The sequence below is a fragment of the Salmo trutta genome, chromosome 20 (genome assembly GCF_901001165.1).
Source record: "Salmo trutta chromosome 20, fSalTru1.1, whole genome shotgun sequence".
NCBI classification, from domain to species: Eukaryota; Metazoa; Chordata; class Actinopteri; order Salmoniformes; family Salmonidae; genus Salmo; species Salmo trutta.
In genome coordinates, this window is record NC_042976.1 from 28,676,486 (window position 1) to 28,699,334 (window position 22,849).

General features: G+C 44.9%; 1 protein-coding gene across 2 annotated transcripts in view; it reads right to left on the reverse strand.

Annotated features, from left to right (window-relative positions):
• Positions 1-1,246: 1,246 nt before the first annotated feature.
• Positions 1,247-22,849, reverse strand: part of LOC115156302 (collagen alpha-1(IV) chain) — a 61,487-nt gene continuing 39,884 nt past the window's right edge. For both annotated transcript variants that reach the window (XM_029703752.1, XM_029703753.1), the window contains 30 exons: positions 22,559-22,619; positions 22,388-22,423; positions 22,102-22,248; positions 21,827-21,913; positions 21,596-21,679; positions 21,290-21,360; positions 20,678-20,869; positions 20,391-20,559; positions 20,211-20,303; positions 19,901-20,103; positions 19,374-19,806; positions 19,056-19,145; positions 18,801-18,953; positions 18,575-18,673; positions 14,951-15,040; positions 14,598-14,737; positions 14,315-14,441; positions 14,045-14,125; positions 6,862-6,960; positions 6,385-6,621; positions 6,161-6,294; positions 5,984-6,056; positions 5,802-5,873; positions 5,483-5,611; positions 5,159-5,257; positions 4,790-5,002; positions 4,517-4,694; positions 4,268-4,382; positions 3,971-4,143; positions 1,247-3,871 (listed from right to left, as the gene is read on the reverse strand). In XM_029703752.1, coding sequence (XP_029559612.1) covers positions 3,790-3,871; positions 3,971-4,143; positions 4,268-4,382; positions 4,517-4,694; positions 4,790-5,002; positions 5,159-5,257; positions 5,483-5,611; positions 5,802-5,873; positions 5,984-6,056; positions 6,161-6,294; positions 6,385-6,621; positions 6,862-6,960; positions 14,045-14,125; positions 14,315-14,441; positions 14,598-14,737; positions 14,951-15,040; positions 18,575-18,673; positions 18,801-18,953; positions 19,056-19,145; positions 19,374-19,806; positions 19,901-20,103; positions 20,211-20,303; positions 20,391-20,559; positions 20,678-20,869; positions 21,290-21,360; positions 21,596-21,679; positions 21,827-21,913; positions 22,102-22,248; positions 22,388-22,423; positions 22,559-22,619 — 3,960 coding nt within the window. In that variant the 3' untranslated portion in view covers positions 1,247-3,789. The remainder of the gene's footprint in view (positions 3,872-3,970; positions 4,144-4,267; positions 4,383-4,516; positions 4,695-4,789; positions 5,003-5,158; positions 5,258-5,482; positions 5,612-5,801; positions 5,874-5,983; positions 6,057-6,160; positions 6,295-6,384; positions 6,622-6,861; positions 6,961-14,044; positions 14,126-14,314; positions 14,442-14,597; positions 14,738-14,950; positions 15,041-18,574; positions 18,674-18,800; positions 18,954-19,055; positions 19,146-19,373; positions 19,807-19,900; positions 20,104-20,210; positions 20,304-20,390; positions 20,560-20,677; positions 20,870-21,289; positions 21,361-21,595; positions 21,680-21,826; positions 21,914-22,101; positions 22,249-22,387; positions 22,424-22,558; positions 22,620-22,849) is intronic.

Below are 22,849 nucleotides of genomic sequence, written 5' to 3' on the forward strand. Positions count from 1 at the left end.
TGACACCTACATAAAAGTGTCACCAGATATACACCAAAAACTATAGTTTTATTGATTCTATCATTTATGATACTAAATGTATACTGTACCTCTGCTGATAGGTGTTGGGCCAGTAACCAAAGGTTGCTAGATCGAATCCCTGAGCTGACAAGGTAAAAATACGTTGTTCTGCCCCTGAACAAGGCAGTTAACCCACTGTTCCTAGGCTGTCATTTTAAATAAGAATTTGTTCTTAACTGACTTGCCTAGTTAAATAAAAATCTATATAATTTTATAAAAATCTGAAGGAGTGAACTTCCACGTGTCACCAGATCAACCAGATCTGTAAGATAGATGTTGGATAAACATGAAGGGCAAGTACAAAAACAACCCCTTGCATCTGCCCTTACTCCTTCAATGTTTGAAGAGCTGAAAGGAACTGGATAAATGTAAGCAATATGGTGGAAGCTCCCCTTAGTCTACTGGAAGGTTAGGTGTAGCCAATCAAGTTCCTTCAGATCTACTATATCCAATAGGTGGTGGTTAGGTTAAGGGGCTGGACATTGCTTATGGATGAGGACGTAATAGGAGCCTATATTCTCTGCTCGACCTGGGTTACCTCAGTCTCTGTTTACACTTCCTGGTCATTGGTCAAGCGCAACATGTTTTTATTGGGCTGCTGGTGACAGCAGAGGAAACAAGGGGGTAGGATTCCAGTAAGGGATGAAAAACAAGAGGCGGAGAGATGAAGGGGAGGTTATCGTGCTCCCTCTCTCCCCGGAGTGCATTGATCCGTTAATGTTTAGCAGCCTGGGGTGAGTGGGTTTGTTGGCCTCGGGCCTAGTAAAAGTGCTGATGTAGAGGCTGCCATCCCCTATGTGGTGATGCATACTCTGCCACTGGAAGCAGGGAGAAACACACTCAAGGTGAACATCCAAGTTGATTGTTGGGCCTACTTGACATTGGTGGCTCGGCTGCATTGTAGTCTCGACCATCTTCACTCTGGGTAATATCATCTGCTGAATGACTAAAATGGCAAGGTGGAAATTAAGTGAATATGGCTTCCCACTGAACTGTAGTCTTCACTACAGTGGACTGAGTTTTCCCTCTAGTGGATGAGACTACTACTATAGTATATCACAGAGCTTTTACATGTACAACACAATGGACAGAAAACATTGAAATTGATTTAGGCTGTTGGGCTCCCCAACAGTGACTGTATCCCACCACTGCCACCAATAGGAGACAGTTGTGATTACACACCATATTTTATACAAATCATTTTATTGTATGATTTACACAGTATGGGAACTGAGAGGTGAGAAGAATAGTTGGCAAAACATTTGGTCGATTGGTTAATCATGAGCTAGGGACTACAACCAAGAACTCTCGTGAAATTTGCCAATGAACTCAAACATATTCCTCAACAAGTGCTACTAATATTGTATGTATGAATGAGCATTTTCTGAATAATAATAAAACAAAAACGTTTTGAGTTCAGTCTGCTAATGATAAGAGCCTTTTACTTTCAAACGGCTTTGATTGGAGCAAACCTATGAATGATTGCCGGTTACAAGTAGTTTGAGGTTTGGAAGCTTTATTTCTTCCATCTCAATAATTTAGTACTCGACTGATTCTGGGCTTGGACAGGAGAGTCTTGGTTGTAGGGTTTTTGCGTTCACCCTCAGACAAAAGGGGGAGCAGCAGGGTAGGATTCATGTAGTAGATTAGGGACAAGTGCCAAACAGAGCAGTAGGGAATATACGTACATTTTAAAAGGGAGCTTGAAAAGTTTATTCAAAATACCCAGGAATATGTAAAAGCACTTAGTCATAAATATATCCTTCTCTGTCTTTGACCAAAATGGAAACTCTAAATATATCTAGCTAATTACCACAGGAATAATATTGCAGGAGGCATGATCAAGTATATCAGCGTAAGAATAAGAGTACACATAGGTGTGCGTGTGTATACATGTCTTTCTTTGGCTTCTAGCATTGGATTAATAAGCTTTAACACACAAAATAATGTGAAGGCCGTATTCAGGAAACGTACATTACACAGAACTATTGATGCACACAGAGTAGATTGAGTGGCCAAGTGAACTGACGAGTGTTTGACGACTCTCTGTCTTAAGGATTGCTCTGCACACAAACTACAAGCCATGAACTTCTTCTGTCAACAGGTCCGTGTGTGAAAACTCTTATGGCTTGTGACAACACACACACCCTCTGCATACTACAGATGACAAGCTGTGTCAATGTTCCCGCTCGTACTGACAGGGTGTGTACACGCGAGTGTGTGTGTGATGCGGGCGGCACCTTCATTGAAGAGGACGGCTCGTAGTAATGGCTGGAACGTAATCAATGGGATGGCATCGAACATATGTTTTCCATGTGTTTGATACCATTCCGTTAACATTAATTATTATGAGTGGTCCTCAGCAGCCTATGTGATGTGTGAATATGTGCGCTCCAATGAAATAACACACTGTCAGTGATGCTGCCACCACTATGTTACTGTTCTGCATACTGACAGATAAGGCACTGAGGGTGTTGGCCTATAGCGGCAGGACTGATGTATGCTAACTGTAGCATGTAACATTAAACCCAGTATTATAACTATAAGTGCCTAGGTCAGGTTGGAACAGAATTACATACTGTACTTTCTTTAGTCACATTGATTATGGTTCTTTGGCAACTCAAATCCACTCGAGCTCTACATTTACTCAAATAAATACAAATTGAAATAACACAAATTAAAATGTAAATACCTGAAGAGATTATGGTGGCTGTTATTTTAGGAAGGAAAAAGAAAAGTAATATATTTACAACAGAACCATCGCTATGCATGCATGCTAGCAACCGTTAGGGCTCTATTCAATCTGCGTCGCTGAAGCGGTAGATTGCATGATATAAATGTAAAGGTCATTTCCGATTGAGCCGACATATGCAGCGTTTACTGTGAATGCAGTCTCTGCTAATGTGGGAACATTGCCTTTGAATTTTCAATCATGCTGTAACGATGAACTTCCGTGATAGATTGAATAGAGCCCTTAACTTACAGTGATGTCTCAGCATGACAAGCATCTGTAACCAGTGGTAACTCCCATCCTTACATTAGTATTGTGTTATTACAAAAATAAAAGTGAGGAGCAATAACAATATATATAACTAACTCAGAGCTGAAAGTCAGTGGCATTGAGTGAAAATACAAACATACTGTACTGGAATAAGGCAAGTAGATTAGATTCAATAGCACCTGACTTACACAAACACCCCCTTTCAAAATGGACGCCAGTTTACTAATGGGGAGGGGGGCGGGATGTACTCAGTGCAGTCGTAAACTGGGCGACATTCGCTAGAGAAACGTTGTGAAAATGTTAGTAAAGTGTTCTGCATGACGGAGCGTAGGGCTAGTTGATCTTATGGTTTGGTCTCTGGTGTGTCAGAGAAGGCTGGTAGGAGGAGTGGCTCATTGCAATGGCTGAAATGGAATAAATGGAACGGTATCAAACATATATGAAACACATACTTTACTCCGTTCCATTATTCCATTCCAATGAGCCTGTCCTCCTATAGCTACTCCCACCAGCCTCCTCTGACGGTGTGTTCTGTTCTTTCATCAATCTTTCTGGGTGTTTTTTTTTGTTCTGTTTCACAGTGTGTCTGTCTGTTCCTCTCACACACGCAGTGAAATAGCACCATCCTTTGGTCAATAACACGAAGTCACGCCCCGGACCGTCGGACTGGGTGGGGTCAGGGGTTGTGGTGGGTGGTTAAGGGTCACAGAGAGGTCAGGGGGTAGGGCCTATGTCCTCTTCATGCACACCTGGCAACGGCTAATGTTACTCCGGAGATTTCCTGCCTTTTGTGTGGTGGGCACAGGTTTCCTGGAACCAGACAACATCAGTCAATCCCTCCATTCAATCAAGACCATGTCAGAGCACTGATGAGAGAGGAAAAGAGAGAGAAAAAGGAAGTAAACTTACGTAAACATCTCCTCGTCCTCGATGGTGGCCAGCCAGAAGCTGTAGGAGTTGGCGTAGTAGTTGCAGGTTCCACGGCCGTGACACTCGATGAACGGAGCACCACGGAACTCCTCTAGACAGGAGCCAGGAGATGCCAGTGCCTGTCCAGAGCCCTCAGCACCTGCACTGGTGTGCTGCACAGAGACAGAGACATGGGGGGTTAAGGATATGCAAACAAAAACATTGGTAAGTTTATCAAAGCAAGTACAGATAAGTACACTAGGTATGGCGTTGCAATACGAGTTGTTTTTCTCTCACCATGACGAAGGAGTAGCCAATCCAGAGTGAGTCCCAGCCATTGGGGCATGATGGGATCATGATGTTCTGACTGTGTACTGCTATCACCATGGCAGGAGCCTCACACACTGAACACCTGGAGGAATAGACTGAGGTCAATACACAGACAGTCACACACACACACACATACCCTAGGTGAGTACACAAACATATACTGCCATCAATGCAAGCGCCAAATGCACCACATGTAGAAACAAGGAACCCACACACCTGCTAATGAAGGGCCTGATGCTCTGGCCGGTGATAGGGGCCATGTTCATTGGCATGGGCTCAGGGGAGGTGAGCCAATAGGAGTAGTCGTTACGGGAGGCATAGTTACAGACGTTGTTGATGTTACAGAAGAGGAAGGGCATGGGACTGAACTTCCTTAGACAGCTACCAGCCGTACCTACACACAAGTAGTTTAGTGTGATGCTGATCTGAATCACAAGATAGATACAAGATAGCCTCATCTACAGTACCTCCCCTCCCTCTCTAGCTTACCCAGGTCCTGGCCGTGGGAGCGCTCGTTGCCCTGGACGTAGAGTAGGGAATATCCATCATAGATCACTGACGTTCCCTCAGGACAATGTGGAATCTCCACCGATTGGCTGTGCCTGGTTACCAGGAAACCATGTTCCATGGAGGAGGGGCCAGGAGGACCCACCTGACCCGGAACACCGTCAGGTCCTGGGGGTCCAGGGTACCCTCTGGGTCCTATAGGTAGGAGAGATAAAGGTCAAATGGAACGTTTTCTGAGAATAACCCCAAGATATAAATAGTACATCTAGAATGATGAGACATTCTATTCTACATGCAGTGTAGTGACCTTTTTAGTGTGGCTATTAACTGGACAAAGAGGGTGTGACTCACCTGAGGGACCAAGCAAGCCTGGTTCTCCCTTGGCGCCGGGGAGACCATTAAACCCTGGGTTCCCCTCATCACCTTTAATACCCTGAATACCTGTCACACCTGGGAGACGGAGGGAGGAGAGAGAACGAGAACAATGAATGAGAGGGGTGCAATATTACAGGGTGATCAGAGCTGATGTTCAGTCATAATAGATTGGCTCATTGTAGATAGGATGGTTTGAAAAAAGGGGATACCTAGTCAGATGTACCACTGAATGCATGCAACTGATATGTGTCTTCCGCATTTAACCCAACCCCTCTGAATCAGAGAGGTGCGGACTCTCACCTTGCTGTCCTTTCAGTCCAGGGATACCCGAGGGCCCCACAGGCCCCTGAGGGCCCTGATTACCAGGGAAGCCGCTGTCTCCCTTGATGAAGGTGTGGGGGCCAGGAGGACCAGGGGGACCATCATTACCTGAAAGGAGGAAGGGAAGGACGATTAATACCATTTCATGTAATCAAACATATCAGAATCCATATACTCATAACATCCGCACAGTAATAATATAGGTGTTCGATGCTATAGAAGCTCAGGAGAGCTTTTCACAGTGAAACGAGCACTAAGTGATTCGGTTTAATGGCGGTTATGTTTCTCTTCCTTTCACCTTTGTCTCCTGGGAATCCTCTGTCCCCCAGCTCTCCTTTGAATCCAACCACTCCGAATTCACCCTTTGTCCCTGCAAGAGAAGAGATTTAGCCACAAAACCAACAGAACCACAGACTCATACACACAGTGTACAGGCACAAAGAAACTGTGTACACCATCTAAATCAGCTGCACCACTCACCTGGGAAACCAGGCACTCCCTGCAGTCCCATCTCTCCCTTCAGTCCATCAACACCTGGAAGGCCAGCTTGACCCTGTAACACATACACACCAGTCGGATGGTGGACACTAGTCAAGTGTCATGATAAACAGACTAGACTGATATGGATCGGTCAGTGAGCAACAGGAAGTGACCTACAGAAAGTCCAGGGTATCCTTGATCTCCTTTGAAACCCTGCTCCCCATGTACTCCTGGTTCACCTTGGTCCCCCTTTTCTCCCTTCCCCCCCACGCTGCCTGGAACACCAGCAGGACCTGGAGCACCACTGGTACCTGAGATGGGGATGAGAAGAGGAGGATAATGAGAGGATGGTCATATGTATCCAAATGTACATTACAGCAGGACTCAGGTGTGTGGAGTACCTGGTTCTCCAGGCTTTCCTGGCATTCCTTGGTCTCCTTTGGGCCCCTCCATGGCGGGTCCTGGGAGACCCCGTTCTCCCGGCTGGCCATGGGAGCCCTCGAAACCTGGTGTACCCTTGTCTCCCCTGGTCCCTGGGATACCCGGGATACCTGGAGAGCCTGGGAAACCTGGAGAGCCTTTGTCACCTTTATCCCCAGACGATCCTGGTGTCCCTGAGAAGCCCCTGCCGGGTAAACCTGTAGGAGAAACACAAAGAACAGAGTTGATAAAACTCTAGGCCATGACTAGAAACACTTCACCTGCCTGCGCTGTCAATTAACTGTTTGGATCCACAGTACATGAGTTGATATGGAGACAGTCAAATGTGGGGCTTCTAATAGAAATATAGCACAAATCATAAAACCATGTGGTTTACAAGCGGTTTATAAGATGATAAACACACCTGATCATCTTCAAGGTCAGGAGAGGTCACTCACCTGTGTCTCCTCTCTCTCCTGATGATCCAGGTATGCCGTCCACTCCTGACGCTCCTTTCTCTCCGGTTGTACCTGGTGGACCCTGCAGACCAGGCTCACCTAGGAAACAATATACAGTGGGGGAAAAAAGTATTTGATCCCCTGCTGATTTTGTACGTTTGCCCACTTACAAAGAAATAATCAGTCTATAATTTTAATGGTAGGTTTATATGAACAGTGAAAGACAGAATAACAACAAAAAATCCAGAAAAACGCATGTCAAAAATGTTATAAAATTATTTCCATTTTAATGAGGGAAATAAGTATTTGACCCCTCTACAAAACACGACTTAGTACTTGGTGGCAAAACCCTTGTTGGCAATCACAGAGGTCAGACGTTTCTTGTAGTTGGCCACCAGGTTTGCACACATCTCAGGAGGGATTTTGTCCCACTCCTCTTTGCAGATCTTCTCCAAGTCATTAAGGTTTCGAGGCTGACATTTGGCAACTCGAACCTTCAGCTCCCTCCACAGATTTTCTATGGGATTAAGGTCTGGAGACTGGCTAGGCCACTCCAGGACCTTAATGTGCTTCTTCTTGAGCTACTCCTTTGTTGCCTTGGCCGTGCGTTTTGGGTCATTGTCATGCTGGAATACCCATCCACGACCCATTTTCAATGCCCTGGTTGAGGGAAGGAGGTTCTCACCCAAGATTTGACAGTACATGGCCCCGTCAAATGATGCGGTGAAGTTGTCCTGTCCCCTTAGCAGAAAAACACCCCCAAAGCATAATGTTTGACGGTGGGTATAGTGTTCTTGGGGTCATAGGCAGCATTCCTCCTCCTCCAAACACGGCGAGTTGAGTTGATGCCAAAGAGCTCCATTTTGATCTCATCTGACCACAACACTTTCACCAGTTTGCCAATGAACATCTGAATGATTCAGAGGACAACTTCAGACGGGCATGTATATGTATTCTTGAGCAGGGGGACCTTGCGGGCGCTGCAGGATTTTAGTCCTTCACGGCATAGTGTGTTACCAATTGTTTTCTTGGTGACAATGGTCCCAGCTGCCTTGAGATCATTGACAAGATCCTCCCGTGTAGTTCTGGGCTGATTCCTCACCGTTCTCATGATCATTGCAACCCCACGAGGTGAGATCTTGCATGGAGCCCCAGGCCGAGGGATATTGACAGTTCTTTTGTGTTTCTTCCATTTGCGAATAATCGCACCAAATGTTGTCACCTTCTCACCAAGCTGCTTGGCGATGGTCTTGTAGCCCATTCCACCCTTGTGTAGGTCTACAATCTTGTCCCTGACATCCTTGGAGAGCTCTTTGGTCTTGGCCGTGGTGGAGAGTTTGGAATCTGATTGATTGATTGCTTCTGTGGACATGTGTCTTTTTTACAGGTTACAAGCTGCAGTTAGGAGCACTCCCTTTAACCTGTTGGGGATAGGGGGCAGTATTTGCACGGCCGGATAAAAAACGTACCCAATTTAATCTGGTTACTACTCCTGCCCAGTAACTAGAATATGCATATAATTAGTAGATTTGGATAGAAAACACTCTAAAGTTTCTAAAACTGTTTGAATGGTGTCTGTGAGTATAACAGAACTCATATGGCAGTCAAAACCCTGAGACAAATCCTAACAGGAAATGGAAATCTGATGTGTGGAATAACTTCAAACCTTTGCCATTGAAACACACAGGGACTTATTAATCATTGAGCACTTCCTAAGGCTTCCACTAGATGTCGACAGTCTTTACAAAGTGGTTTGAGTCTTCTATGGTAGAAACTGACCCAAAGAGAGGCTTGGGAAGTTGGTCACAGGGGGAGGGCCATTTACTACTATGACGCGGGCACCCATGGCTACCCTCCCCTTTCGAAACGTTTAGTAAGACAATGCAATCGTCCGCCTTGAATATTATTGAAGCTCTGGTTGAAAAAGGCCCTAATGATTTATGTTATACAACGTTTGACATGTTTGAACGAACGTAAATATATATTTTTTGCACATTCGTGACGAGAAGTCCCGCGCGCTTCAGTACATTATGAGTAGCCTTCGGAACGCGCTAACAAGAAGGAACTATTGGGACATAAATTATTAACCTTTTCGAACAAAACTACATTTGTTGTGGACCTGGGATTCCTGGAAGTGCCTTCTGATGAAGATAATCAAAGGTAAGGGAATATTTACAATAGTATTTTTGATGGTTGATGGTTCCAAGATGGCGCTAACATGTATCGCCTAGCCTATTTTTCTGAGCATACCACGTCGTTTATTGCAAAGTGTGATTTCCCAGTAAAGTTATTTTTAAATCTTTTAGCTGTGTTTTGGGTATTTGTGATGCATGCTAGTTGCTTTGAAAATGGCAGTGTGATTATTTCTGGCTGGGTACTCTCCTAACATAATCTAATGTTTTGCTTTTGCTGTAAAGCCTTTTTGAAATCGGACAACGTGGTTCGATTCAGGAGAGGTGTATCTATAAAACGGTGTAAAATAGTCATATGTTTGAGAAATTGAAGTTATAGCATTTATGAGGTTTTGTATTTCGCGCGACGCGATTCCACTGGCTGTTGACTAGGGTGGGATGCTTGCCCAGAGACTATGGACTTGCCAGCATTCGGTCATGACTCATGCCACATAAGCTAGGGAAAGTGCAGCCTGTTTCGCTGTACAGTGTAACGTAACCATAATACATCCATGAACGTAACACAGTAGCCTGTGTGACACAGCACAGGCAATGACAAAGATCATTAGAGCCATTAGTACCATCATTACAAGTTACTACAATAATATACAGCTCTGGGAAAAATTAAGAGACGACTCCAAATTAAGAGGCCACTCTTACATTTTCCAGAGCTGTATTAATGTAGCCTACTGATACACTAATGATAGTGAGTATGATAATAGAGTATTTTCTTTGTAAAGGTGGAGAAGGAAGCAGCAGCAGCACTAGAGCTACTGATACACTATTGATAGTGAGTATGATAATAGTATTTTCTTTGTAAAGGTGGAGAAGGAAGCAGCAGCAGCACTAGAGCTACTGATACACTAATGATAGTGAGTATGATAATAGTATTTTCTTTGTAAAGGTGGAGAAGGAAGCAGCAGCAGCACGAGAGCTTCAGGTGCTCCTGCAGAACTGGAGATGGTGGTCAGTACAGAGTCAGACTCAGAGCAGGAACCTTCAGGTACAACGTAAGAGCACAAACCTAAACATGTAGGCTATGATTTTACATTAATATGTGCTTTATTTATGAGATTATCAGTAGGACTGTAATCGGTGGGCATACAATCGATGACTGCACAAGTAATGCAAGTTTAAATTTAGGTTATTTACAATGTTAATCTCATTCTGCAGAGTAACCAGATGTGTGTGGGGGGAGAGAGAGAGAGAGAGAGAGAGAGAGAGAGAGAGAGAGAGAGAGAGAGAGAAAGTCAGAGAGTCAGAGAGTCAGAGCCCAGTACAGAGAAAATAGTAAGGGACAGAGAAAGCACTGAAAATCCATTTGATTGTTTTGTCCGTCCTCAGTCCAAGGATTTTGACTTGTTTTTTCAGTACCACCCAAAACAAACCCCTCAAAGAGTCATTCCCAATGTATTCCACTATAAAGATGGCACAAACAGAAAATGGCTGACATACAATGAAGTAACTCCCTCCTTGTTCTGCTCAGTATGTCTTGCAGTCGCAAAACCTTCAGCCAGTGATAGTGCATTTGTCAAAAGAAGCATGCAGGCCTGGAAACATGCCCATCAGAGAGTACAGGAACATGAGAGAAGCAAGAACCATAGAGAAAGTGCAGAAGTCTTTTCCCTCAGAGCCAGCAAAGCAGACATCCGTACCCTTCTGAGTGATAATGTCAGTTCAACGAGACCAGGTCAGAAAGAGGAGGCAGGTCCTGGAACGTGTGATTGATGTCGTTCAAGTTATTGTAAATGTGGGCTTAGCTACAGAGGACACAGACATGAAGCTGCATATAACTTGGAAAACATGGCCGTCAATCATGGCAAGTTTCTTGAGCTTATATTGTTATGATGCAAATATGATGTCTGCCTACAAGAGCATGTTAGTGATTGCATTGAGAAGAGCAAGAAGCAGATGGGAAATAAAGGAAGAGGGCCCTTGGTAACTATGATGCCCAAAACAACAGCAAATAAAGTAATTGAAGTCATCAGAATGTTGATTTAGCAGACAATTGCTGTTGAAGTGAGAAAGGCAGGGATGTTCTCAATACAAATGGACACAACACAGGATTTAACATCCAAAGACCAGTGTGCAGTAGTTCGTCAATATGTCACTGATGTTGTCCACCAGAGACTCATTGCAGTCATTGACTGTGAGTCATCGACTGGACAGTACTTTGTGGACCTTGTGAAACAGACCCTTGAGAAGATGGACATAGATATCAAACAGTGTGTTGGTAATGCAACAGACTGAGCAGCTAATATGCAGGGACAGTACAGGGGCTTCTATGCATTGCTCACAGGAGAGTCTCCTAACCAGGTGCACATATGGTGTTACTCACATGTCCTCAACTTTGTGCTAACTGACACCACTGGGGTTGTTGTGGCAAGTGAATCCCTTTTCTCACAACTGAATGACATTTCAGTGTTCGTTTGAGATTCCTACAAAACGCATGAAGCTATGGGAGGAAACCAGTGAGGACAGGAGACACAGATGGCTTGATGTAATTGGTGAAACACGCTGGTGGGTCAAAGACGAGGCCTTGAGGAAAGAATTTGGAAGCTTTGCAAAGCCTGACCATGCACTTTACACGGATGTGGTCATCACTATGGAAAGAATTGAAAATGATGTGACCATAAAACCTGCCATCCGAAGCAAGGCCCAAGGGTACTAAGATTCTCTCCTAAAGTATGAAACCATACTTACAGCTGAGGTTTTTCTCAGGATTTTTGAGCAGACGTTCCCTCTCTCTAAATACTTGCAAACAAGTGGCATGGATATCGTAACAGCACAGCACTTGGTGACGGGAACGGAGGATAACTTGAGAAAGTGTGCCCGAGACTTTGAGGATGTGAAGAGGGCAGCAGATGACATTGTTGAGTGGGCCAATAGCATTCTGGAGGAGCAGCAGGACTGTGATGCCGAAGCTCAGACTGCTCTCCCAGAGAAGAGAACAACAAAAAAAGAAGAGAAAACCATGTGAGTTGGCAGAAGACAAGCCCATTGCTAATGCAGACATGGATTACAAAATCAAGATCCACAATGTGGTACTGGGCACTGTTGTTGAAAGTATTCACTGCCGTTATGCAGCAAATGCAGTGCTGCGTGCAGATGTCTCCTGCAGGAATCCGAAGCATTTTCCTGAGATCAGAGAAAAGGGCCTTCCAAAGACAGCCATGAAGGAGCTCAGCAAATGCTTACTGGAATTTGATGATCATGCCACTGTTGAGGCATTGAAGGCTGAACTGAGCAGCCTTGCACAACAGTGGGAAAGACTGAAACAGTCAGCATTGGAGGAGTACAACACCAGGGCTGCCGCCGGCAGTGATGAATCAGGGGAAGGCTTTGAGGATCCTGATGAAAGTGTGGAGTTGGTGAGCAGAAGTTGTTCCACATGTAAAAACTGCTTAATATGCTGCTATCTTCTCCTGTCTCAGTACAATCTGCTCACGGATGCGTATCACATCATTGGTTTGGGCTACAAGTTCCTCCTCACCCTATCCATCCCTCAGTGACTTGAGAAGACCTTCTCCACCCTGAAATTTGTGAAGAACCACCTAAGAACCTCCCTCACTCAAGAGAACCTTGAAGCGTTCTTTTTGATGGCAACAGAGAAGGAGATTCTTATGGAACTTGACAAAGATGACATCATTGACAAGATGGCAGAGAGCAGTGAGTTACTGCGCCACCCACTGGTTTACTACAGGTAATTACTTACTGGTTACTCTGAAGTAGCTATGCTATGACTCTTCCTTAACAGGCTGACAAGGGTGAAAGAACATTTGCTGTGACTTAAAGCTTTTGTACAGAGGCATGTTTTTTGAACTTTCGTATTAGTGTATAGATGTGTTTATTGTTGTGCTGTTTGCTTTATGGACACCAGTTAGTGAACATTGTAATCTACTTTTGTAGAGGAGTGCTTTTTCGACTTTTGTATTATACTTACTTACATTGTTGTAGTTTATGTTCAAGTTCAGTGAATGTGTGAAGTGTTGTGATACTTTTGATATGCTGGATGCTTGAATATAAAGATAATCATTTGAACATGTGTCACGTCCTGACCAGTATAAGGGTTATTTGTTATTGTAGTTTGGTCAGGACATGGCAGAGGGTATTTGGTTTATGTGGTTCGGGGTGTGTGTATTATGTAGAGGGTAGTTGATTTATGTAGTCCGGGGTTTTTTGGTCACTGCTCTATGTTAGTCTATTTCTATGTTCTTTCTAGTTAGTCTGTGTCTATGTTTAGTTAATTGGGGTGTGGACTCTCAATTGAAGGCAAGTGTTGTCTAGTTGCCTTTGATTGAGAGTCCTATATATTAGGGTGTGTTTGTAATTTGTGGGAGGTTGTTTCTTGTTTAGCTGTCATTGCCTGACAAGACTGTCTTTTTCGTCATTCATCATCATCATCATCATCATTGCTGTTATTTTTGTATATGTGTTTGTTTGGTTTTCCTTCTTTCACCTATTAAAAGAAGATGAGTATACAACCCGCTGCGTTTTGGTCCTTTCCAGACGACAACATGAGAGAGAACTACATATCTCATTCTCTTTTTAAAAAGTGTAGGCTAATTGTTTTGTGTGTCTAGCCTTGTACATTTGTATGTGCTATCATTGGTGTATTCCTAGTGAGTTTGAGGGTGCACCCATAGCCATAGCATACATTGAAAACTCAGTGTTCAGATAGGCTACTTGTTGGTCAGTCCCAAATGTTTATATTTTGTAATGTGGATAACTTTCTTCCCAGATGAACATAGTGGTCAAATGTATAACTCGTTTGGTACCCGTTACATCAACAAATAGGGTAAGGCTACAATATTAGCGATCTGGTGGTTTGCATGAACAGGGTGGCCTGGGATGGAGTCAAATTCCCGGCCTGAATTATTGTTTCAGCCCCTGGTAGCTACAGTATGTACACTTGGGAAATGATTCAGGGGTAAGCTTCTTGACTAGCTGTCATATTGTACTGAAAGGAACCTGGGGCATTGTTACTGTGTTCCATCTGTTAGAGTACTTACCTGGTCGACCTGTTTGACCTGGCTCTCCTGGTGACCCGGGAAGCCCACCAATACCCTTCTCTCCTGGCTGACCCGGCTGACCTGCACATTACAACACACACCTGGGTTTAGAGGTTGCCAAGCAACAAGACATATCTCTGGGTTTGTGAGATGATCAAAAATTCTATGTACCAAATAATGCTTATTTTTAAACCCAAAATAAAATCAACCCACTAATCAATCAGTCAGGTCGAACAGGAGTAGTTCTGGTCATGGAGACCGGAGCCTCACCTTGGTAACCGATGTGTCCAGTGTCTCCCTTGGTTCCTGGTGTTCCTGGCATCCCGGGCACTCCCATTCCTCCCTTCTGACCCTTCTCTCCTGCGTTACCAGGGAAACCAGGCAGACCCAACTGACCCTGAGACAGAGAGGGAGGGGGAAAACGAATAGAAAAGAAGAGCATAGAAAGATTGATTGAAAGAAAAAGACAAGACGGTTAGTGGCATCTAATTACAAATATGTATGTACTGTAGCAGACACACAAACACACAATATGTGGTAGTAAGTAGCTTACCTTCTCTCCAGGGGCTCCTGGTACTCCAACACCTGGCAGACCGGTTTGTCCCTTGTCTCCCTTCACCCCCTCTGTACCCCTGAACCCTGGATGACCCGGTGTGCCCACAATGCCTTTATCACCCTTCGTACCTATAGAACCTGTGGAACCATCAGGAGAACCCGGTTAGAACCAATTTAACCAGAACTGAAGCGCATCAAGACCAGTAGGCCAGTTAGCATATCTTAGCCTTAGACTTGACACTTTCACAATTGACACTTTTTTCTTGGACATAGAAAACAGATCTGAGTGGATGTTCTATTTAAAGGATGATGTCTGTTCTTGTCAGTGAAAGGATTGTGTTGTTTTCTTACCTGGATATCCCATTTCGCCAATGCCTCCTTTATTTCCAGGATATCCAATACTGCCGGGCTCTCCAGGAAAACCTGTGTCTCCTTTATCACCTGAGAAACAAGAATCATAGTGTCTGAAAGAGAGTTTAATTTTTTATCACTATATTGACTGTGTCCCAATACCCAAACTACAGTGCCTTCAGAAAGTATTCATACCCCTTGACTTACTCCATGAGTTCAAAATTATTAATTGATTATTTTTCCTCACCCATTTACACACATTACCCCATAATGACAAAGTGAGAATGTTTCTAGTAATTTTAGCTAATTTATTTTAAATGAAATACATATCTGATTTACATAAGTATTGACACACGTGAATACTTTGTAGAACCACCTTTGGTGGCAATTACAGCTTTAAGTCATCTTGGGTATTTCTGTATCTGATTTGGGGATTTTCTCCCATTCTTCCTTCCTGAATCTCAAGCTCTGTTAAATTTGCTGTTCATCGCCACTCCCCAGCTAACTTCAAGTCTTTCCACAGATTTACAATGGGATTTAAGTATCGGCTTTGGCTGGGTCACTCAAGGACTTTCACATTCTTGTTCTGAAGGTATTCCAGCATTGCTTTGGCTCTATGCTTGGGGTCATTGTCCTGATGGAACATAAATCTTCCCAGTCTAAGGTTATTGGCATACCAAAGCATGTTCTCATCAACTCTTTGTCTGCATTTGGCTCCATTCATTGTTCCCTCTATCCTTACCAGTCTCCCATTCCCTGCCACTGAAAAGTATGCCCATAGCATGATGCTGCCACCACCATGCTTTACAGTAGGGATGGTGTTTTTTATTTTTATTTCATCTTTATTTAACTCGGTAGGCTAGTTGAGAACAAGTTCTCATTTACAACTGCTACCTGGCCATAGGAAAGCAAAGCAGTTCGACACATACAACAACACAGAGTTACACATGGAATAAACAAACATACAGTAAATAATACAGTAGAAAAAGTCTATATACAGTGTGTGCAAATGAGGTAGGATAAGGGAGGTAAGGCAATAAATAGCCCATGGTGGCGAAGTATATAGCAATTAAACACTGGAGCTGCTATGGTGACCAGTGAGCTGAGATAACGCGGGGTTTTACCTAGCAGAGACTTGTAGATGACCTGGAGTCAGTGGGTTTGGCGACGAGTATGAAGCGAGGGCCAACCAACGAGAACATACAGGTCGCAGTGGTGGGTAGTATATGGGGCTTTGGTGACAAAACGGATGGCACTGTGATAGACTGCATCCAATTTGTTGAGTAGAGTGTTGGAGGCTATTTTGTAAATGACATTGCTGAAGTCGAGGATCGGTAGGATGGTCAGTTTAACGAGGGTATGTTCGGCAGCATGAGTGAAGGATGCTTTGTTGCGAAATAGGATGCTGATTCTAGATTTTTATTTTGGATTGGATATGCTTAATGTGAGTCTGGAAGGAGAGTTTACAGTCTAACCAGACACCTAAGTATTTGTAGTTGTCTACATATTCTAAGTCAGAACTGTCCAGAGTAGTGATGCTGGACGGGCGGGCAGGTGCAGGCAGCGATCGGTTGAAGAGGATGTATTTAGTTTTACTTGCATTTAAGAGCAGGAAGGAGAATTTTATGGCATTGTTGTACTTGATGGGTTCATTGATCATTTGTGTGAGATTGAGGGCATCAAGCTTAGATTGTAGGATGGCCGGGGTGTTAAGCATGTCCCAGTTTAGGTCACCTAGCAGCATGAGCTCTGAAGATGGATGGGGGGCAATCAATTCACATATGCTGTCCAGGGCACAGCTGGGGGCAGAGGGTGGTCTATACCAAGCAGCAACGGTGAGAGACTTGTTTCTGGAAAGGTGGATTTTTAAAAGTAGAAGCTTGAATTGTTTGGGTACAGACCTGGATAGTAAGACAGAACTCTGCAGGCTATCTCTGCAGTAGATTGCAACACCGCCCCCTTTGGCAGTTCTATCTTGTCGGAAAATGTTATAGTTAGGGATGGAAATTTCAGGGTTTTTGGTGGTCTTCCTGAGCCAGGATTCAGACACGGCTAGGACATCCGGGTTGGCAGAGTGTGCTAAAGCAGTGAATAAAACAAACTTAGGAAGGAGGCTTCTAATGTTAACATGCATGAAACCAAGGCATTTACGGTTACAGAAGTCAACCAATGAGAGTACTTGGGGCTTGGGAGTGGAGCTAGGTACTGCAGGGCCTGGGTTAACCTCTACATCACCAGAGGAACAGAGGAGGAGTAGGATAAGGTTACGGTTAAAGGCAATAAGAACTGGTCGTCTAGTACGTTTGGAACAGAGAGTAAAAGGAGCAGGTTTCTGGGCGCAATAGAATAGATTCAAGGCATTATGTACAGACAAAGGTATGGTAGGATGTGAGTACATTGGAGGTAAACCTAGGCATTGAGTAATGATGAGAGAGATATTGTCTCTAGAGATGTTTAAACCAGGTGATATCACCGCATATGTGGGAGGTGGAACTAAATAGTTGGTTAAGGCATATTGAGCAGGGCTAGAGGCTCTACAGTGAAGTAAGACATTTATCACTAACCAGGACAGTAATGGACAAGGCATATTGATATTAGGGAGAGGCATGTGTAGCCGAGTGATCATAGGGGTCCAGTGAGTGGCTGGGCTGGCTGGAGACACGGCGATTCAGACAGCTAACAGGTCGGGGGTAGCAAGCTAGCAGAAGGGCCTTAGAGGGACGTCGCGACAGAGGAAAGTCTGTTTTAGCCTCCTCGTGCGTGTGTTAGACCGGTGATGAGCTGTGCCTGGTTTTCTCCAGATATAATGCTTTGCATTCAGACCAAAGATTTCAATTTGGGTCTCATCAGACCACATTATCTTTTTGGCTTGTGCTCTGAGACTTTCACATGCCTTTTTTGCAAACTCCAGGCGTGCTGTCATGCCTTTTTCTCAGGAGTGGCTTCTGTGTGACCACTCTCCCATAATGCCCAGATTGGTGAAGTGCTGTAGAGACAGCTCTAGGCAGAGTCTGGGTGGTTCCATTTTTTTCCATGGACACCAGTGCACTCTTGGAAATGTTAAACACTAACACTAATCACACATCTATCTTGCTGCTATACTGACAGTTTCTTGGACTTAATGGTATAGTTTCTGCTCTGACAAGCACTGCCAACTGTGGGACCTTATATAGACAGGTGTGTTTCTTTCTAAATCCGGGCCAAACATTTTAATTGGCCCCAGGTGGACTCCAATCAAGTTGTAACGACATCTCAAGGATGATCAAAGGAATGCTGATGCACTTGAGCTCAATTTGGTCATAGCAAAGGGGTGTGAATACGTATGTACATGAGATATTTCTGTATTTCATTTTTAATAGATTTGCTAAAATGTCAAAAAACATGTTTTCACATTGTCAATATGGGATATTGTGTGTAGATGGGTAAGAAAAACATATATTTAATAAATTTTAAATTTGGGCTGTAACACAACAAATGTGGAATAAATCAAGGGTCATGAATTCTTTCTGAAGGCAGTGTATATATTGTGCAAGACCAATACATACTTTCAGACTAGGTAGTATACAATTTTGGACCATTCCCGATAAACTGAGGGGTGGTGCGAAGCCTACGCAGGTGACTTACCTGGCTGACCAGGTGTACCGGGCTCTCCATCCTTTCCTGGCATACCAGGTACTCCAGGCTGTCCTGGATAACCTTTCTGTCCCGTGTATCCAGGGTCACCTAATGAGAAAAAGTGGAATTTAGCACAACTAAACTATTCACAGTGACTGTTTGAAAATACCATTTGAACTAATCATCTGACACAGACATACAGTGCAGTAGGATGGGCCATGTTCATGTTGTATACCTGGGTCTCCGAGGTCTCCTTTCTCTCCCTTCATGTGCTCCATGTCAACGTCAGTCATGTTGCCAGCAGGGCCTTGGAGACCTTGCTCTCCCCTCTCTCCTTTGGGTCCAGGCTCACCGAACTCCCCCCTTGGCCCAGAGATACCAGGGTCACCTGAGAGAAAGAAATTAGTTGTGAGAGATGTAATAGGATAGTGGTGTAAAACACACTGATGGGTATTCTAGAAGTGCAGAGGCTGTAGTTCTACTGTCTCACCTCTCAGTCCTGGACTTCCAGGGTTCCCAGAAGGACCCTGATATCCTGGTGTTCCGGGTGTTCCCATGACTCCCATCTCTCCCTTGGGGCCTGGGAAACACACACACACACATCAACAAATAAATGAAAATGGAATGGAAAAAGATCTGAGTATTGAAGGTCAGAGCTTACAAAGTATTGAAGGTCAAAGCTTCTCAATTTCACCAAATGCTCATTCAATTCAACAACAATCAACAAAGACCTGTCCAGTCAACGAGTGTCAATGTCCTTCCAGTTACATCAGACCTCCTACACTGTTCTGAGGCATGTCAGTCTCACCTGCCTCCCCAGGGAATCCATCTCTGCCGGCGGGGCCTGGTCGTCCTGGAAACCCTTTGGAACCAGAAAGTCCAGGTAATCCTGAGTCTCCCTTCTCTCCCTGAGGGCCGGGCATGTCCAGACCAGGAAAGCCAGGCAAACCCTTATCACCCTTCACACCGTCACGACCGAAGAGGCCTGACTCTCCAGGGGGTCCCATGGGTCCAGGGGCACCAGGTTCTCCTGCTCCAGGGGGTCCAGGGGGTCCAGTGCCACCATGCTGACCAGGGGGACCGTGGTCACCTTTGATGCCCTGAGCTCCAGGTGGTCCTGTGTGTCCCTCTTGTCCAGGAATACCAGGTAGACCAAGGTTGCCTTTCTCTCCAGGGAAACCTGTCACTCCGGCAGGACCCTGAGCACCTTTAGGTCCAGGTAGACCCCTACCTGGCTCACCCTAGAGAGGACAGTAGAAGATTAGTTGATTGGTTGGTTGTGGAGTTTGAAACAACAGGAAGTGAAGCAATGACACACGAATATAAAATACACACTTTTGGACCAGGTGTGCCTGGTATTCCAGAGAAACCACCCTGTCCAGGTCTTCCAGGCTCTCCTGGCAACCCAGTGGCTCCTGGAGCTCCAGAATATCCTTTAGGCCCAGGTGGTCCTGAGAATCCCATGCCAGGTGCACCTGTGTCACCTTTCTGTCCTGGGAATCCTGGCATTCCTGGGTCTCCATGAGGTCCTCGGTCACCTGGGTAGGGATGGAGAAGATGTTCATGATGAGCTGTGCAGGGCCATGCTGGACCATAGGCTACCATAATCTATACCAATACATATAAACACAAAGCTGATCCTCACCTTGTAGTCCACGTATGCCAGATTCTCCTCGAGGTCCAGGGGTGCCTTGGGGTCCAGGTGAACTCACACCTTTTCCTGGTTCACCTTTCACTCCTGACACGTAGGGAGAGAGCAGATACATATGGTCATAGGCTCCTTATACCTGCATATATAAATATATATATGTAGCTGCACACCCACCTGGTTGTCCAGGGATTCCAGGTCGGCCTCCTTGGCCAGGTGTACCCTTCTCTCCAGGCTCCCCCTGCCGGCCAAACCCTGGTACACCAGGAGGACCCCTCTCTCCTTGTGGTCCAGTGATCCCAGGTTCCCCATCCAGACCACGGTCCCCCTTGATGCCATCTCGGGCCTGTAGGCAGAGATCAGAGATAGAGAGGGATGAGTGACCACATCACTGCATGAGCGTAGATGCTGCAAGCTTTAAAGCGATGGCTGAAACACACCCACGCATGTGTGCACACACTTACAGGTTCTCCTTTGGGTCCGGGCAGGCCTGGTTGTCCAGCTTTCCCTGGCAGTCCATCCACACCTGGCAGTCCTCGTGTGCCCACGAAGCCAGACCCTCCTTTGTCACCCTTCAGCCCTGGAGCCACGTAGATATCCCCAGGCTCCCCATGGGCTCCTGGTGCCCCTATCAACCCAGGAGTACCGTAATTACCCTGAGGAGAGGAGAAGAGACAGCAGGATCAATCAACAATCTATTTTATTAGAAAACAACTAGACAAACATACATAGCAATGACGTGTCAATATTGCACTATAAATTGTGCCTTCCTGTATTACACTTATGCTAAAAAATGTATTCTACTGAGCCATTTACTTTATGTTCGTATTCTTATCTTCTATTATTTCTAATTGCTGTTGCATTGTCGAGAAGGTACCTGGACGTCAGCATTTCGTTGGACGGTGTATCCTGTACATACGACTAATAAAACTTGAAATGTGAACGTCCTCTGACTACTTGTTACACACAAATAAGGATCTTGATCTTCATGGAGCTATAGTGATGCAACATTTCCACTGTAATGGTCTGCATCATGTTCTATTAGAGGAATGAGTAATGTGATGAAGATAACTCACAGGGCTTCCATCAGGCCCAGTAGGTCCAGGAAGGCCTTTGTCTCCTTTAGTGCCTGCTGCTCCAGGATATCCTACAGGAGACGAACCACACCTCTCAATCAAACACATCAACACCATCTCATAGGAAAGAGTGTGGAGGTGGATTAATATAGGCCCTAGGGTCAGGATCTTAACCTGAGACACAGGCTGAAGATGTGGAACTCAATCTTAGCGCCAATCACTTGTTGAAATCAATGGCACCAAAGGTTTCAATGCTGTATATGTAATCTCAATTTATGATTCATTCAATAGTGTGGGTCACCTCACCTTGCAGTCCTTTAGGCCCCTGTGGACCGGGGAGTCCAGGGGGGCCGAAGGCTTCACAGTGCACACACGTGTCTCCCTGATCACCTGAAGGTACAACGCAATACAAGTTTACAGTATAGAAATAACAGGTAGGTGACGGCGTGGGATGAGATGTCTCGCTAACAAAGTCAACTTCTCAACTGCACTATATGAAATGACCAAGTCTCACCATCTCCTCTCTCCCCTCCTTACCTTTCTGTCCCAACTCCCCCTGTAGTCCTGGTGGGCCAGGGGGCCCAGGTGGTCCCTTCTCAAGGGCTGGATCACATGGCTCATCACCTATACAGAAAGCACAACACACACACACACACACACACACACACACACAGAGAGAGGTGGTAAAAGTGAGAGACATCTCAGGTAACACTGAGGCACATAAAAGACTCCAGTGCTATATGTATAATCAGCTACAGTACATGACTCCAGAATGACAAATGTCACACTATGAATGTGTAAAGTGTACCTACCAGGAGGTCCGGGAGGACCAGGGGGTCCGATGGATCCATCTTGTCCAGGCTTTCCTGTGAGAGAGTCCCCATTTGCACCCCTGTCTCCCTTCTGACCGATCTCTCCTGGTTGGCCCTTCTCTCCGGGAGGTCCTTCAATATGCCTGCCTAAGATACACCAGAGAGGAGGCACACAGTGAGGTTTGGGGACGTCAACTAACACACTACATGACAGAGAGGAAGTAAAATGTGACCAAGTCTCAAAGAATGCACTGATCACTTGATGGGTGTGTTTTTGTTCTCTTACCTGGTGGACCAAGGTCTCCTTGAAGACCAGGGAAACCTTTCAGAGGAAAAATTGACAGTTGGTGGTACATAAGGCCTATATAGAACCTTAGTGTGCATTCTTCTATGGATGCTGGTGTGATAACATAAACAGTGTAGTTTTATAAAAGGGTCCTGGTGGGGTGTACTGTACCTCTTTCTCCTTGGAAGCCCGGGAGACCAGGGGGGCCGGGAGAGCCAGGAGCACTATCAACCTTAAAATCACAGAAAACTAAAATGTATACAAAATGTTCATCCCCCTGCATACCAGACTCATATATTACTACACTATTTAAGAATAATGCTGATGCTCAGCACTCTGTTGGTCTCATTTCAATTTCAAAGACTGTATGGTGACATCTGGTGGTAGAAAAAGAGAATTGCACCTAAATGTACAAAAGTTAGATAAACGTGCTTAACGGTCTCAGCACATCTACAGAGAGAG